The sequence below is a fragment of the Podarcis pityusensis genome (genome assembly GCF_964106645.2).
Source record: "Podarcis pityusensis genome assembly, chromosome: 1".
NCBI classification, from domain to species: Eukaryota; Metazoa; Chordata; class Lepidosauria; order Squamata; family Lacertidae; genus Podarcis; species Podarcis pityusensis.
In genome coordinates this window covers 133034998-133053605 of record NC_138028.1, presented here as the reverse complement: position 1 = coordinate 133053605, position 18608 = coordinate 133034998, and the positions used below count along the sequence as shown (strand labels likewise).

The 18608-nt window shown below is 43.2% G+C and overlaps 1 protein-coding gene across 7 annotated transcripts in view; it reads left to right on the top strand.

The window, feature by feature from the left end:
- TRPM8 (transient receptor potential cation channel subfamily M member 8) overlaps nt 1-17889 on the top strand; it is a 52902-nt gene extending 35013 nt beyond the window's left edge. For 4 of the 7 annotated variants that reach the window (XM_081016096.1, XM_081016095.1, XM_081016098.1 and 1 more), the window contains 8 exons: nt 1977-2068; nt 2396-2537; nt 5077-5248; nt 5991-6168; nt 9918-10108; nt 11451-11550; nt 12777-12810; nt 15360-17889. In XM_081016096.1, coding sequence (XP_080872222.1) covers nt 1977-2068; nt 2396-2537; nt 5077-5248; nt 5991-6168; nt 9918-10108; nt 11451-11550; nt 12777-12810; nt 15360-15410 — 960 coding nt within the window. In that variant the 3' untranslated portion in view covers nt 15411-17889. Of the gene's footprint in view, nt 1-1976; nt 2069-2395; nt 2538-5076; nt 5249-5990; nt 6169-9917; nt 10109-10882; nt 11006-11450; nt 11758-12776; nt 12811-15359 lie in introns of those variants that run through there. The other 3 variants (XR_013989389.1, XM_081016094.1, XR_013989390.1) reach the window with 3 other exon arrangements.
- The last annotated feature ends 719 nt before the right edge of the window (nt 17890-18608 follow it).

The window sequence follows — 18608 nt, the reverse complement described above, 5'->3', positions numbered from 1 at the left end:
TTGCAGATGAGAAGGTAACTGCTAAGACTGAATATTTGAAGTAAGACAGCTATAAAAAGCCGAACTCAGTCTTTTCCTAATGCATTAAGAGTGTGTTAGAAGCATCTTTGAGGTACTGAGAGCAAAACAAGTTATAAATGTTTCTATATGCCAATAGATGTCACTGTTTCATAATAAAACTTGAGCTAGGACTAGGTATATTTATACTGGGGTGTTTTTGCACAGTTTAAGAAACATTTACATTTCAGCTCCTAATATATGATAGCATTCCTGAGCTTAGATGTGTGTTTACAGCAGCCACACATCCATCTGATGTGTATTTTTGCACAAGTACAGATTCTGTATGTAATTTTGCAGCTGTATATTCCCAGATCCCTGCAACATCTCTGGGTTGCATAAATATTTGCACACAGCCTGCCATGGGCCTGTTTGGCAATCTCATTGCCTTGCTTTCCAGCTGATGCTCCCAGTTGCCATCCACAAAGTCATACTAGGCTCATGGGTCACAAGGTGGGGAAACGAACTCACGAAAAGGCTATGCAAATCAGTATTCATAGGAAAACATTTGACAATGTTAGATAGGAAAGAAGCAAATGAGATGAATGAAAGCTGCCAGGAGTATTTCTAAAAAGAAGGAACATCGTTGAGCTGGTGAATCTGACACAAGGGATCTGGCACATTCTAGTGCAGTTGGATCCGTGATGGTCTTCTTCAAGGCATGGTCATTATTATTTTTTAAAGGGGGTTGCAATGAGATTGTATTAAAGACAGTACATAAAAACAGTATGATATATTGGGGAAATCTGTGCTTAGTTGAGGAGTCCAGACAAGCATCTTAATCAATGTCCTTACTGTTTGACATCTTATGTATTGTCCTTTTGTTTGTATTTAATTGTTTTAATTATACTAATCATCACCATCAACCTTTATTACGGTCCAGAGACCCAACAAATCATTACAAAGCAGTACACAATTCATACAGCCTACCTCCAAGTTAAACAAGCATTTTGTTTAGAATATAGGGATCTTGCAACCACCAATAAAAACTTTGCCACTGCTAATGTTCTAGCATTTGTCCAGTCTTCAAGTAGGAACCTGACATAGTGAGCCTCTGATTTTCCCAGGAAAGGTACCAGCAAGGGTAGTATCAGTTCAGCCCTGGCTTGCTCATATTTTGTACAATGCAACAAAATATGTTTTATGGAATCGATGTCTTGAGCACACGAGCAAAGTCTGTCCTGGTAGGGAACTCCTCTCAACCTGCCATCCAACACTGCAGAAGGAAAGACATTTAGTCTGGCTTTGGTGAAAAGCCTTCGATAGTTTGGTACTGTCAGGTTTTTAATGTAAGATGTTAACTTAAAGACATACCCATATTCTACTGCCAGCGGACTACAGACTTAATTATACTAAAAATGTTGCAGCTATAAGATATTATTAGCTAGTTTGCTTTGCACACTTACTTGGGAGAAAGTCCTGCTGAACAAAATGGGGTTTACTTCTGCATAAGCAGGCATGGGATTAGGCAGCAGGGTATGTTGTTTATTTATGCTTTTATATCCCACCTTTCTTCCAAGGACCTCTCCATATTATCCTCACAACAACCCTGTAGGGTAGGTGAGGCAGAGAGGCAGTGACTGGCCCAGGGAGCTTCAGGGCTGAGTGGAGATGAGAGCCTTGCCTGGCCTCCCAGCTCTTAGTCCAGCACTGCCCTCGCTCTTCTTCTATTAGCTTCTTGAGTCACGATTTCTCAATGAGCAATGTTAATTTAGATAGTAAGGCTATGCATTGTAAAGAAGGTTGGTTTGTGGTATTGTTAGATTATGGCAGGAGTAGCCAACGTGGTGCCCTCCAGGCTGTGACTCCCATAATCTCTGACGATTGGAGTCCAACCACTTCTAACAGCTTATTCTGCTCTGTGGGATTCTGAACTCCTACCTTTGTTTGGTGACTTTTGTCTTCTTTTTCCTCTTTAGTGGTATATGAACGGTAGTAAGTACTTTTCCGACTTGTGGAATGTTATGGACACCCTTGGGATTTTTTACTTCATAATAGGAATTGTGTTCAGGTGAGTTGTAACAGGTCCAGCCATTACTGCACCTGGCTTTGTTTTCTGCAAAGCTACTAGACCAGTGGTCAGGGAGGATGGGAATTATAGTCCAACAGCTGGGATGCAAGATGGAGAGAGGCTGCACTAGACAAACATGCTGGGATAATGATAATGAGATAAGGTGATGCTTCCTGGGGTGAAGCTGAAGTATTTTGGGGAAATGGGGTGGGAAGGTGTCACCCTGTCATAACATCTGATCTGACAGAAAACAAATTGTGCCCAAGTTGATATTATTAAGTGGGAACACTGAAAACTGGAATTTTGTATATCTGTTTATTTGCACAGGCTCCATTCTTCAAATGAGGCATCCTGGTATTCCGGCAGAGTAATTTTTTGCCTGGATTACATTATTTTCACTCTAAGACTCATCCATATTTTCACTGTAAGCAGGAATCTAGGACCCAAGATCATTATGCTTCAGAGAATGGTAAGGACTATGGATTGATTCAATATGAAATGTAATTGTTGTGTGACTCAAGCCTGAATCTCCCAGAGGTCTCTGTGTAAATAAAAGTTTAACCAGAGAACGACTATCTGGTTTGGGCCTACAGTTTCCATTCTGTCATCTGTGTGCTGATGATAGATTGATTCATGATTAATCCTCTGCAAGGGACGTTAGTGCAGGAACTCTGCAGTGCCTGTCAGTCAAACCTCTGTGACAAATCCTCAACAACAGCCCTGAATTACAAGACAGAACATCCCTTATAGGGCTCAGATCTGAGGCCAGCAATACTTTGCTGCTCTACAGCCAATTGCTGTGCTACAGAGAGCTGGAGGTTGTGTCACCTATTAAGTAGTGGGTTGACAAAGCAGACGACACAGAGATTTCTCCAAGTGGTTCTTTATAGTAAGCCGGAACTGAACTGAACAGCAAACAGCTCAGCCAGCCTGCTTTTATAGGCAGCCGGCTGTCAACATTGTAACAACAACTAACTGACGTGGACCTGAGTGAAAACTATATATAGTACATGATACCCCTGGTGGCCAGGGTGATAACCATAGCTGTCAACCTTTCCTTTTTTTGCGGGAAATTCCCTTATTCCAGCGCCATTTCCCGCTGCTTCCCGCTGCTATCCCGGATTGTTAGATATCCCGTAGACTGTCCCCGGGACAGGTGAGGCTGCTGATCCCTTATTTTCAAATCTGAAAGTTGACAGTTATGGTGATAACTTCAATACATAACATCACCAAACCCCATCCCAGCTGGCGATTGGTTTCTTGTCATGAGAGGTTGGTCTGTGTGCATGTCACACATCTGCAGATACTTTTTGCAAAATCTTGCCGTCATTGATCTTATACAGTGGTACCTCGCAAGATGAATGCCTCGCAAGACGGAAAACTCGCTAGACGAAAGGGTTTTTTGTTTTCTGAGCTGCTTCGCAAGACGATTTTCCCTATGGGCTTTCTTCGCAAGACGGAAACGTCTTGCAAGTTTGTTTCCTTTTTCTTAACACCGTTAATACAGTTGCGACTTGACTTCGAGGAGCAACTCATAGCCTTTTGGTGTGGTAGCCTTTTTTGAGGTTTTTGAAGACTTTGGTGATTTTTGAAGCTTTTCCAAAACTTTCCCGACACCGTGCTTCGCAAGACGAAAAAAATCGCAAGACGACAAAACTCGCGGAACGAATTAATTTCGTCTTGCGAGGCACCACTGCACCTTCATTGAACAAGGAAAGAAATGTGTCTTATGGTTTGGCAGCACTTACACAAGTGTTTTGGGCTGAAACTTCATTCTCACATTACTATATGTAGCAGAACAGGCATCGGTGCTGAGCACAAATCCTTCCCAAGCCAGGAAGACGTGTACACTCGGGGGTATAGCACTCAGGAGGTCCAGGGCCCTGGGCACACAATTTTGAGTGGGCGCTGGCTTTTGCCATGATTCCTGTCCCGCCCAGGCGCGTCCTGCTGGGTCCTGTCCTTGGCTCCCTGTCCTTCCCTGCCTGCTGCCAGGGGTCTCTGGGCTCCAGAGCCCAGCCTGGCCTCACTGCTGCATCCCCAGCCCCATTGCTGAATGGCCACCCGGCCAGAGATCACTGCTCCTTGCTCAGTGCACTCCCTGGATGGTGTGCGTGCGCAGATGGAGGGAGGTGGACAAGGGGCGACTGCAGCACGGCCACTCTTCGGGGGGGGGCTGTGTCACTTGGCTCTGGTGCAGGAGAGGGGTTGCTCCAGTGGCATTGGTGGCGAGGGCTGGGCTGGCATGGCAGGCTCCCTTCACCCTCCACACCCTGCCCCCAGTATGCGTGCCCCAGATGCAGACACATCACGCTACACTGTTGTGTAAACTGCACTAGGGGTTAGGAGCCACTGCAGATGTTGAATCATTTCCCATTTGTTATTCCACATGCTAGTTTTCATCTGATATGGGGACTTCTCCTCTTTGGAGGAGCTACTTCTGTGATCTAGTGAAAGTATATATTGTGATTAAAAATAAAATAAAAACCCCACCTAATCCAAGTAGCCACTGCAAGCTCTCATGAGCACTCATTTCCATGGTTATATACTCAAGTGAATAGAGTGCTTACTTGGGCAATTATGTGCTGGACGTAGCTGGCTACAGGAGCATCTGTCCTGGCTGTATCCTCTAGGGCAGAGCTGGTGGGGGGTGTGGAGTCTGGTGCCTTCCAGGTGTTGTTGGACTCCAATTCCCATCATCTCTAGCCATCGTGGCCCATTGGCCAGGGACTGTGGCCCAATATCTGGAAGGCCACAGCTTCTGCATCCCTGCCTTGGAAGCATGCACATTGCTCTGATTTCAAATAAACAACATAATTTCAAAATAAACAACAAGGAGTTCATGGCCTCTGCAAAGCAGCCAAGCGAGATTTTCTCATAAATGCACAGTGAGAAGCAAGAGACAGTTGCCTGAGTTTTGTTTTTTTAATCTTTTCCCCCTTAGCCTTCTGCGTGGAATGACTTAACAGAATCATCCTGACTTGTGTTTTAAATGTTCCCTTTCACAGCTGATTGATGTCTTTTTCTTCCTGTTCCTCTTTGCGGTGTGGATGGTGGCTTTTGGTGTAGCCAGACAAGGGATCCTGCGGAAGAATGAACACCGCTGGGAATGGATATTTCGATCAGTTGTCTATGAGCCTTACCTTGTAATGTTTGGCCACTATCCTACAGATATTGACGGTATCCATCTTAAGATACAATCCCAATGAACAATGAATCCCAATGAACAATGGGTCAGAGTAATAGGGAGATAGGAGCACAGTCCTTAAGGAGCCCAAAGCTCATCACCCCACCCCCCCTTCTGTTTTAGTGGGAAACATGTGCTGCTAGAATTCAGGTAGCTCTTGCAGTATCACAGAGGCTTACTGAAATCAGTCTGGTGTTCACAGATGACTAGGGCACTAGAGCTCTCAGGTGGTCTTGTAAAGTGGACTTATGTTCAGTTCAGGTCATGATCCATCCAAATTGAATCGGCCCACACCACCTGCACAATCCATGCTGGGACTATGCCAGTCACTTTCCTTGTAGGGCCAGAAGGAAGACTGGAGTGGCAAAAGTCTGCATGCTGAATAAAATCTCATTCAGAGTTGTATTGTGAGTATGTTACAATGGGATGCAGTTTAGTACTAAATTGTGCAGCCAGCCACATGGGGATTCTGTTTTCTGGGCACATCTTTGCTCAGCAGGTATTCACTTCTGCACAGTAATCTCTACAATGTACAATTTTCACAAAGTTATCTGTATAGGATTCTAGCTTTATGCACTCCTATTAGGCAACTAGATTAGCTCAGCAAAATCCAGCAGAGACAAAGGTGCCGGTAGCACTAAAGAATGTGCTGACAACACATGTCATGAGTTTGGTGTCATAATCTTAACAAGAGCTTTGGAATTTCAGGAGTCTTTTCTGTTCCTTTCATAATAGGTACCACATTGGAGGGTGATCAGTGTACTGTCACTGGGAATGAATCGAAGCCTCTGTGTGTAGAAGTGGATTCCAACAATGTTCCCCGATTCCCAGAGTGGATCACCATTCCACTAGTGTGCATCTACATGCTGTCCACCAATATTCTCCTGGTTAACTTATTAATAGCCATGTTTGGGTATGTAGACTGATGGGCTGGGTGTAACGCCACAGGGTGTGGCTGATGGTTTTTCAATCTTCTTAACATGAGTTCTGGGACGCGGGTGGCGCTGTGGTCTAAACCACAGAGCCTAGGACTTGCTGATCAGAAGGTTGGCGGTTCGAATCCCCGCGATGGGGTGAGCTCCCGTTGTTCAGTCCCAGCTCCTGCCAACCTAGCAGTTCGAAAGCACGTCAAAGTGCAAGTAGATAAATAGGTACCGCTCCAGCGGGAAGGTAAACAGCGTTTCCGTGCACTGCTCTGGTTCGCCAGAAGCGGCTTAGTCATGCTGGCCACATGACCTGGAAGCTATACGCTGGTTCCCTCGGCCAGTAAAGCGAGATGAGTGCTGCAACCCCAGAGTCGGCCACAACTGGACCTAATGGTCAGGGGTCCCTTTACCTTTAACATGAGTTCTAGCTGCCTACAAATTGTTTCGGAAATGCAGCGGACTGGATCACACCAGTCATCTATTTTTAGTTCTCTTTCAATGGTTAAACTGTTTAGAATAGGATTAATTTCAATCCAACATATGATTTTAATCTCCACAAGTAAGGTTGTAATTACCAATGCATTTTAATTAGTGATGTGGTATCAGCAGCACGTCAGCAACCAATAGCCATTTTTTGGTGAAATAACATTACCATCACAAACTGTCAAATTACTTCACTGTTTTCTGCAAAGTTATTCTTTGTCAATGCAATGTGATTTTGAATAGAAATGGATTCTTATGCTGCAGTCTTATGCACACACTCCTGGGCATAAGCTCCCTTGAACACAGCAGGACTTACTTCTTAATAAACATGTGTAGGATTTCACAGTAAGTGGGGTGGCTCCGATCTTGATGAAATTGAGATACACTAGTTCAAAGCAAGACTTTTACACAGCTGCTCCTCTGCTTGCCACTGTTTCCCTAACTCTGCCCTTTCTACTGTCAATATATACTGAGACACTAACAACAACAACAACAACAACAACAACAACAACAACAATAATAAAACATAACTTATAACCCGCCTATTTGGCTGGGTTTCCCCAGCCACTCTGGGTGGCTTCCAGCAAAATATTAAAAATCAATAATTCATCAAATATTAAAAGCTTCCCTAAACAGGGCTGCCTTCAGATGTCTTCTAAAAGTCAGATATTTATTTCCTTGACATCTGGTAGGAGGGTGTTCCACAGGGCAGGCACCACTACCGAAAAGGCTCTCTGCTGGTTCCCTGTAAGTTCGCTTCTTGCAATGAGGGAACCGCCATTGCGGTTCAGCGCTGGACCTCAGTGTCCGGACAGAACGATGGTGGTGGAGACACTCCTTCAGGTCTACTGGACCGAGGCCGTTTAGGGCTTTAAAGGTCAGCACCAACACTTTGAATTGTGCTCGGAAACGTACTGGGAGCCAATCTTTCAGGACCAGTGTCATGTGGTCTCAGTGGCCGCTCCCAGTCACCAGTCTAGCTGCCACTAGATGTGCCCAAATGAGAAAATGCATTCGTACTTGAAGAAAAATCAACATGATTAGAATAAGGTACGGTAGATAAACAATAAGTACAAAAAGTGTTAAAAAGTGAAAATAGCAATGGAAAAAGCCACATGTGGCTTTTGTATTTTTTAACTGAAAGAACAATGTAGTAATTACTGTATTAATGATAGAATTTTAACCAGTGGTTAAACTAGGAAATAAAAATATGTGCCACCACTTGCTACGGAGCCGTAGCGAGATCCCAGGGGACCCCAGGTACTCGCTCCCCAAGTGTTGTTTCCTTTGGGAAGTCAAGGCACAGCGGAGGCTATGTCTTTAAGAAATGTGGTTTATTTTACACACATTTACACCTAACAGCCTTCAATGGAGAGGGTGCAGAACATTACATCCCAAGAGACTCCTTGCTCCTCTCTAAGCTTCAGCAAGCTTGGGTCCAAAACAAGCAGCCAGTCTCTTGGTGCAGCGTCTCCCAGCCAGCACACAGGGAGTTCTCCCCTGGTCCCCCAGTCCAAACCTCTTTCTCAAATGCTGCAGCTTTTCCTTCCGCCTGTGTCACCACCCACTGCCCACCTGGAATTCCCCCTCCCAGCTTGCATCCTCAAACACTGATAATCCTGAACATGGGAGGAGGAACTCACACTCCTTTGCTCACCAGCACAGGGTAACTGTTTATGTCAGCCGCTCCTTATCTTCCTTTCTACTGCATGATCTCTAAGAGATTCCTGGCCAAGAAACTGATTCAGCCTGCATTTTTATGTTGCTAAGCTGTCTTGCACCTGGGTGAAAACTTCAGGCATTTAGTAATCTCCTACAATTTTTGGAGGGACGCAGGTGACGCTGTGGGTTAAACCACAGAGCCTAGGACTTGCTGATTAGAAAGTTGGTGGTTCGAATCCCCGCGAGGGGGTGAGCTCCCATTGCTCTGTCCCTGCTCCTGCTAACCTAGCGGGTTGAAAGCACAAAGTGCAAGTAGATAAATAGCCAACTTGTAAAGATTCCAAAATATGGCTATAGATGTTAACTGTGTCCAACATTTTAAAAATAGCATAGGTAATTAACCCCAAAGCCACCAGCACAATGATGAAAGTATATTTTAAGTAACAGCACTAGAATGAAACAAAACTAGATTTGAAAGGAGTAGCTTTAGTTTTTATTTTAAACTCTATCTCATTTATGTATAATGTAGGGCTTCAACCTGATTTAAGAAATTTTAATCAATTAATTGTACAAGGCTATTAACTGATTAAGTTTACAAACAGGTAAAACAAGAAGCATGGGTACTTTGTTTTTTAGATAATGCACACATGTATTTTGTGGCAACATCTTAGAAGAAGCATCCTTGGCGTGCAGAGAGGGAGTAAGGACTCTCCTAAGGATTACATTAGGGACGCGGGTGGTGCTGTGGTCTAAACCACTGAGCCCAGGGCTTGCCGATCATAAGGTTGGTGGTTCGAATCCCCGCGAAGGGTGAACTCCCGTTGCTCGGTCCCTGCTCCTGCCAACCTAACAGTTTGAAAGCACATCAAAGTGCAAGTAGATAAATAGGTACCACTCCGGCGGGAAGGTAAACGGCATTTCCGTGCGCTGCTCTGGTTCGCCAGAAGTGGCTTAGTCATGCTGGCCACATGACCCGGAAGCTGTACGCCGGCTCCCTTGGCCAATAAAGCAAGATGAGTGCTGCAACCCCAGAGTCGTCTGCGACTGGACCTAATGGTCAGGGGTCCCTTTACCTTTACCTTACAATTTTTGGGGTGGGATTGGGGGTGGGGATCTGGTTCCTAGGACTTTTAGGAGACTCTGCCCCCTGCAAACTCATAACACTAGTGTGAACTCCCCTCCAGCTTGGAAATCTTGAGGCTTTCATAGTCCCTGTAATTGATCCATTATCACCAACTTTCTTGTCAAACTACAAGAAAGAAGATTCCACCTAAACATTAGGAAGAACTTCCTGACAGTAAGAGCTGTTCGACAGTGGAATTTGCTGCCAAGGAGTGTGGTGGAGTCTCCTTCTTTGGAGGTCTTTAAGCAGAGGCTTGACAACCATATGTCAGGAGTGCTCTGATGGTGTTTCCTGCTTGCCAGGGGGTTGGACTCGATGGCCCTTGTGGTCTCTTCCAACTCTATGATTCTATGATTCTATGATTCTAACCCTTACTGAAAAGTGAAGTATGTGCTGTTTTTGACATATTAGATAAGGAGCAAACGTAGATATGGAGCTAATAACCCCCTGTGTTAATCTATCCATTAGTTATACTGTTGGATCGGTTCAAGAGAACAATGACCAAGTATGGAAGTTCCAGCGCTACTTTCTGATTCAAGAGTACTGCAGTCGCTTAACTATACCATTTCCTTTTGTCATCTTTGCCTATATCTACATGGTGATGAGGAAACTTTTAAAATGCTGCTGTAAAAATGAATGTAAACAGCCATCAATTTGCTGTAAGTAATGCAGTATTTTGCACAGTAACTATTTATGGGAGGAAGGGTAGGAGTCACAGAAGTGTATGAAGGCTTCTCAGACAATTGTTTTCCAATGTTGCACTTTCATTTTGAGAGTTACTACATTTGAAAGGCCAGGGACGCGGGTGGCGCAGTGGGTAAAACCTCAGTGCCTAGGGCTTGCCGATCGCATGGTCGGCGGTTCGAATCCCCGCGGCGGGGTGAGCTCCCGTCTTTCGGTCCCAGCTCGTTTCCGTGTGCTGCGCTGGTGCTGGCTCGCCAGAGCAGCTTCGTCACGCTGGCCACGTGACCCGGAAGTGTCTCCGGACAGCGCTGGCCCCCAGCCTCTTAAGTGAGATGGGCGCACAACCCTAGAGTCGGACACGACTGGCCCGTATGGGCAGGGGTACCTTTACCTTTTTACATTTGAAAGGTTCCCCATGTAAAAATAGCCCTTCATTGGAACGAAGTGTGGGGTGCTAAAGAGAAAACTAGCTAAAGAGAAAACTGGTTTCCAATACAGTGGTACCTTGGTTCTCAAACGCCTTGGTACTCAAACACATTGGTTCCCAAATGCCAAAAACCCAGAAGTAAGTGTTCCGGTTTTCAAACGTATTTCAGAAACTGAACGTCTGATTCCGCTGTCAGCTATTGTTTCCAGGGCACATGCCCCAGTCAGAAGCTGAGAACATTTCGGAAGTCAAACAGGCTTCCGGAACCGATTAAGTTTGGCACATTTGTTTTTGCTATTTATTTTGCGTTTTTCTTTTTGAGGCTTTTTCAGTTCATTTGTTTTTGTGACTGTGTGGAACCCAGTTCAGCTACTGATAGATTGATTGTGTGACTGCGGAAATGGAGAAAAGCCCCCCATCCATACAATGACTATCATCAGTGCAGGTAAGAAAAAAAATTAATTTTTATTTTTATCATCTACAATACTGTCTTATTTATTTTATAGTCCAGTACATAGATTATTGCTTTCATTTTATGGATCAATGGTATCGTTAGATAGTAAAATTCATGTTAAATTGCTGTTTTAGGGGTTGCAATACTTTCTATGGGAAAGTGTACCTTGGTTTTGGAATGCTTTGGTTTTGGAACGGACTTCTGGAACGGATTGAATTTGAGAGCCAAGCTACCACTGTACTGGGTTAAGCTAAGACACACTTAGCTGAACTCAATAGGGCTTTTTTCTGGTCTGTCTTCTGAATTGAGCTGTAATAGCATCAGATCTTCTGAAACAAACTGAGGTTACTGTTTTAGCTGCATTCAATAGCTCTTTGTCTGCTTTGTCAATAAATATGCCCATGTTCCAATTTTGTGTGGATTTTATATCTTGAAGGTTCAAAAAATGAAGATAATGAAACGCTGGCATGGGAAGCTGTCATGAAAGAAAATTATCTAGTAAAAATCAATATCAAGGCTAATGACTCATCAGAAGAGTATGTTTTCTTGCTTTCTTTGTCTTTCCCATCTAATCAAACTTCAGAGCCTATATTTTATTCTGAAACCCATACTGGAGACCTTGCAGAGCTTCATGTTCTTAAAGACTTCTTCAATTGATTCATATATATATTGGCTTTCCATTTAAGAATGAACAGTTAGAAGAGTTCTGGTGCTAATAATACAAGCCAACTTGTAAAGATTCCAAAATATGGCTATAGCTGTTAACTGTGTCCAACATTTTAAAAATAGCATAGGTAATTAACCCCAAAGCCACCAGCACAATGATGAAAGTATATTTTAAGTAACAGCACTAGAACGAAACAAAACTAAATTTGAAATGAGTAGCTTTAGTTTTTATTTTAAACTCTATCTCATTTATGTATAATGTAGGCCTTCAACCTGATTAAAGAAATTTTAATCAATTAATTGTACAAGGCTATTAACTGATTAAATTTACAAATAGGTAAAACAAGAAGCATGGGTACTTTGTTTTTTAGATAATGCGCACATGTATTTTGTGGCAACATCTTAGAAGAAGCATCCTTGGCGTGCAGAGAGGGAGTAAGGACTCTCCTAAGGATTGCATTAGGGAAGCAGATGGCGCTATGGTCTAAACCACTGAGCCCAGGGCTTGCCGATCAGAAGGCTGGCGGTTCGAATCCCTGTGACGGGGTGAGCTCCCGTTGCTCGGTCCCAGCTCCTGCCCACCTAGCAGTTTGAAAGCACATCAAAATGGAAGTAGATAAATAGGTACCGCTCTGGCAGGAAGGTAAACGGCGTTTCCATGCGCTGTTATGGTTCGCCAGAAGCGGCTTAGTCATGCTGGCCACATGACCCAGAAGCTGTACGCCGGCTCCCTTGGCCAATAAAGCAAGATGAGTGCTGCAACTCCAGAGTCGGTCACAACTGGACCTAATGGTCAGGGGTCCCTTTACCTTTAAGGATTACATTATAGGTTACATGGCTACATCTATAGGAGCCAACTCCTAGGGGCTTTGGGCCCCAGTAAAATATTTGAGGGGGCTGCTCCCCAGTTGATGGGCCTTGCTAGTCAAATGGTGTGTATGCACCACATCATGTGATTGATTATGCGGGGATTATGATTGTGCCCCCCCCCCACAAATATTTTATTGAGGTTGGCACCCCTGGCTAGATTTGTGTCTCTAGTTAAGACATCCATAAATCAAAGCTTCATTCCTGATGGTTATGTTTCCTTTCACAGAATGGCCCAGCGATTTAGACAACTGGATATGAAGGTACATTATCATTATTATTAATAATATTTTTAGTATGGGGAAAACTTATTGTTTTGTTTATATGTTGTTGAAAACTACTGTATTTATGCAAATCTAATGCACCATCAAATCTAATGCACACCTCAACTTTCAGAACCTTGAAACCAAAAAAGTATTTGCTGGTGAATGTAAATGCGGTGTCAGATCTAATGCACACCCTAATTTCCCCAATGTAATTTGGCCAAAAAAGGTGCACATTACATTTCAGTAAATATGGTAATAAAAATAATAACGGTAATGGCAGTAATATGCAGCCGTCCAGTATAAACCCATGAAGCTCTCAAATGAATTGGGTATTTACAAATGATTTAGAAATTTTGGTGGCTGAGTCAAGAATTAAAGTATGTCCTTAGAAGAAAAGCACAGATAGAAATTCCTTGTTACATTATAGATCTAATCATCCCAAACATCTCCGTGATAACCTTCCCTTAGGTCGGTTTCTAAGACTAAAACGCAATTCATTGCACCCAAAAAACTTTAAAGTCCATTCTAATTTGCTTTCTGCATCCTTAATACAACAAGGTTAGCCGAACTCTGTAATAACATATGCCATTCAAAAAACACAAGAAAGAGATCGACCCTTCTTACATCTGGTTCACATGTAAAGACTAGATCTTCACGTATTTATGCTTCCCTAGAATACAACCATATGACTTTTGAAATTGAGAAAATTATTAGACGCCATTGGCATATTCTTAAGGACATCCCTGGGTGTGATAATATCCCCCTTTTTGCCAAACGACACACTAAGTCATTTAAAGATATATTGGTGCATACGGATTTAGACTCTGTGAAAGGATTCTGTGGAACTGCAACAACCTTTTGTGTGGATTGTTGGACTCTATGAACAGACAGGTGGAATAGACACTCTCACATATATTTCACATACCTTATTCATAAACTGATTAGAGAATGAACTGATCCACTGGGTCTTCTACTTTTTTCGTTGAACTTTATGAGCTACTTCTGTTGAAATCAACAATTCAATACAATGAATAGTATATATTATTTTTTCAAACGTACAGCTAGTTACGTCTTGTGTGTTTACTGAATGTTTCACATAACCAGAAGTTTGTTGTTGTTTTCCTAAAAATCACTGCAACCCCCACCCTCCCTGCCCACATGACCTGGGTTGCTGTGTGTAAGAGAAACCTGGTGGACAAGCAGCGGCAAGAACAGACCCATCTGCTTCATCCAACCAAGTCTCTGTCGCACGTGCCAGGTCAAGTCCTCCATCCCCGATCAAATTGTGGAAGACAGCCGTCTTGTGAATCATTGACCTGCCATTGCACAGCAGCACCTTCAGGTCATGTGGGTCTCCCTTCTTGAATCCAGTATCCATCCAGTCAAGACCAGACCCAGAGGCAGGAATAATCTTCAAACAACGACTAAACCTGCCTCCTCAGTAATGACGTGGTCTGGTCTACACGTGATCACTGAGATCGGGTGTCCCAGTGCATCCCGCCCACTGTGGAACCTGCCCCAGCCATTCTGTTGGCTGGGGTCCACTCCCTGGCAGCCTTGACCCTCTCCCCTTAAGAACCAAATACAAACTTTATAAAACAATAGAAACTAATTTAAAAAACAACAACAATTCGGTTATATTAAAAATTAAATTAACCCCTAGCCCCTACTAAACATTAATCCCTCCCCTAACAGAGCAAAAACCAAATGATAAACCAAAATTTAAAACACCGCAAATTAAAACTATTTAAAATCATTTAAATGCTGTCACTGGACTAGGGCAGGGTGGGCCTACATAGGCCAGGTGCAAAGGGCCTTTCAGGGAGCAGCCTTCAGCACTCACAGCCCTGCTGTTGGTGTCACAACAAAGGGTTGTGTCAACCATATTCCTTTGTTGAATGAACACCTACCATAGTATGCTTGTTGTAAGGATTAATAAGATAATATAAGTGAAGCAATTTGAACAGTTTATATGTGCTGTTTAAATAACAAGTATTATTGTTATTAATTATTGTAAACTGGCCTGAAATCCTCAGGTGAAGGGTGATTAAGAAATTTGGGAAATAACAATAACAACAACAATAATCCAACATGAGAAGTAGATTTTAAGCTCTTATGGTGGCCCTGCTCTTAAAAAGTGATGCATCTGTGGGGGGGTGGCAGTTGTGGGAAGCAACGGCAGGTCTTGCCATCTGTCTTCCACTAAAGAAATAGGAGCAAGACAGGACAGTGTCATTCCTCACTTGAATTCAGAGGACAACTGCAAAAATGCAAGCTTCGTTTTGGTGCACTCAGATTGCATGACCAGCAAGTTATTTTATGGTGTATGCCTGCAAACTAGAAAGCATTAGCTGAGTTACTGGAATCTGCTACTTAGTTGGGTTAGTTTAAGGCTGAGCTTATAGACAGTTCTACGCAGTCTCTTCTACTAGTCAGGAGACAAATCCTGCGCTTGAATTGTAACAATGATTGCTATTGCCTTATAATTCCATGCACTTGTTACCCTCTCATGAGATGCTTTTTGTTTGTTTGTTTTTAATTTGAAGCTGAATGATCTAAAAGGTCTTCTGAAAGATTTTGCAAACAAACTCAGATGAAATCTTCCTGGATTGAAGAAGAAACTTCTCCCAGCAGCACAAGCTTGCGCAGAAGTGGAACGTTACTGAATAAGCAACAGCTTAAGTGCTAAATCTGGTACAAAAGGGAAGAAAGAGACTTCATTACATTCCACCTTCCTGTTTTGATCAAGAAAATTAACTCTTCAATACAATCATTAGTTGTTATATGTAACTTACAGTACTGAAGCTTCCTGAGCCTAGTTGTTGATTATAGACAAATATTTGTCTAAGCTTAAGCTTGCAGAAATTATCACACCATCCCCTGATTTCTTCTGAACAATTGCTGGAGTCCAGAGCAGCTACAGATGACCCACCACCCCTGCAGTTAGATAATTGTCTAAATAAGGGCACATTCAAGCTTGAGGTCTTTCCGACTTCCGACTTCCGACTTCCTCTTTGAACTTTTGTCTGTGGCCAGATACATCATTTGGAATGATACTGCTCACTACTGAGTAACCATAATTCACCTACTCCTTGTCTCTGGGGGTGCTGAGCTAAACTTCAAGGTCTGAGGAGGAACTTTCAGGGAAGCCAGAGCTCCAAAATTAAGTTTACAAGTGCAGTGGTACCTCGGGTTAAGTACTTACCGTAATTCCTTCCTGAGGTCTGTACTTAACCTGAAACTGTTCTTAACCTGAAGCACCACTTTAGCTAATGGGGCCTCCCGCTGCCGCCGCGCCACCAGAGCATGATTTCTGTTCTCATCCTGAAGCAAAGTTCTTAAACTGAGGTACTGTTTCTGGGTTAGCGGAGTCTGTAACCTGAAGCGTATGTAACCTGAAGTGTATGTAACCTGAGGTACCACTGTAGTGATGTGATGTCGCTCAGTTTTGAAACTGGTGGTTTAGAAACAACTAGTTAAGAAATGGCTGGATTTCCTACATAAGGTTATTTGTAAGGATCACCGCAGTTGATTCTGTCTCTCATTTTCCCCAGCTAGTAGAACACACTCTGCACGAGCTCAGGGGTGGGGATCCTCAGTCCCAGGGGCCCAAGGCAGCCCTCTTGGCCTCTATCTGGCCCCTGGGACTCTCCCAGGCCACAGCCCTCTCCACCCTAGCCAGGCACCTCCTTGAAGTGTTTTTGCCTCTGATGAGCTCTTCCTTTCCTGGATGGAGGAGAGAGGGGTGTGTGTGAGAGGTTGTGTAGAAGCTAATCTAGTGTACTTTCATTGTGCTGCCTCCTTTCTTTCTGGTCCTGCCCACCACTAGCATGTGGCTCCTGGGAGGAGAAGGGGATTCTTGGTCCCCCACTCCTGCTGATAAATGAATTTGAAGGTGCATTCCGCTTAGTGGGCCGGGTTAAGTTGTGGGTGAACATATCAGACGACACAGCGATTCTTCAAACAGCTCTTGTTTATTCACAGGCCAGAACAGGACTGAACTGAAGGGTTCAGCCAGCCTGCTTATATAGAGCTCCACTAGAACGCAACAGTAACCATTTTCTGTAACTATCCCTTTCAATCCCTTATTTGCATATGTGGATCTGAGTGAAAACTATCTACAGTATCCCTCTGCTGGCCCAGGGTGAGAACTTCAGTACATAACAGGCAGATTGTAAAAAAATAGAGTTAAATGATATGTAAAATGCTACTTTTTCATGGGAAACGGTCCATAGCTCTCCAGGGCCGCCCTTCCCACTTAATCAAACTTGTTGGGACCTTGTGAACAACGCTAAGCAGCTGCTTTCATTCATTCACTTCTGTCACTTCCCACTCGACACAGTTACCCTGGTTGCATTTCAAAGCAAGTTACTGGAATGTTGCTTTTCCTTGGAAACAAGGGGCTTGTTACAAATTGGTGTCCCCTGTTGTTCACCTCTGATTTGGTTTCTCATGCTTTATGCTGACATACATCATATTCTGGGATTTCTGATGCCAGTCAGATCTTGCACATCTTGTCATTTGTTCTGATCTCCTTGTAGGATGTGCTAACATACAAATGTGGGCTGCCACTTCCACACAAATCTCTACAAAGGCAGCTTCCTTGCCTTTGTATACTTCTGAACCATTTGAATAAGACCATGACCACCCTGCCTCACAAGGCCGCCGTGCTTCTGAAACATAGAGGAGAACTAGCAGGACTCTTCTGGAAGATCTCAGTGATTCTGCTAAGGTGGTCCAAGTTATGCTGGAGCCAAGTATGTTAATATAAAAAGCTTGAATCTGACCTGGTAGCATATGGGCAGCCAGCACAGATTGTTTAGCAGAGGTGTTACATGTTGTCTGCCATCTGCCCCCATCAACAATCTACCCACTGCATTCTGCATTAGCTGGAGCTCCCAGAGCCAAGGGCAGCCCCACATAAAACCACAGCGGTAGTCAATATTTCTGGCACTGAGGTTACAATACTTGTCCTATCTAGCTAGTAGAAGACAAGAAAAACTGGGGAAAACAATTTAAAAATTGTAGTGTGTGCAGAAGAAGTTGGACAACAAAATAAACTGTTTAGTTTTCTTATGTTTGTCTCTATAGAAGATGTATCTACTGCTGCATATAATCATGTTTTGATGTAGTCTGTCTGTGAAAGTGGTATATCACCATGTTTAGTAGGTTAGAATGGATTTTTAAAAATCTTAAATTAACAGCTGCTTTCTGTCATCATTTGCCTAACTGATAAGTGTACTTTTGGCAATAAAGACTTAATTCCATGCCTGTTAGCACCATGACACTTTATTACAAGTTCCTGCTAAGTAATTGTAAACCTGTGGCAGAGGCAAGTTTTTTCAGCCCAGGAGCTCACCAAGCATGCTCATATGAGTATTATTAAAAGGTATATAGAGGATGGCTAATGGGACATCTGAATTTATGATTGGTTGGAATATAGGTGGCTTGAACCATTAACCTACTAACACATTTTTAATCAATAAAATAAAACAAAACATTGCATTTTAGATGTTCTTCAAAGAAAAAGTTAGAATTGGTACTGAAAAAGCAATACTGTATTATGTTTCACATGGGAAGGGTAATGTGTGTGTGTGTGTGTGTGTGTGTGTGTGTGTGTGTGTAGGATTTATCTGTACCTAATCTAGGTTTATGTTAGGCCATTGCCTGTATGCATTTTTGCCTTTCAGGATAAAACTAATGAACTAGCCACTAGGTGGCGGAATTGGCAAGAGAGATTTCAGAATGCTCATTGCGCTTGGAACAACGTAACGAGTAACTACGGAACAATCCTA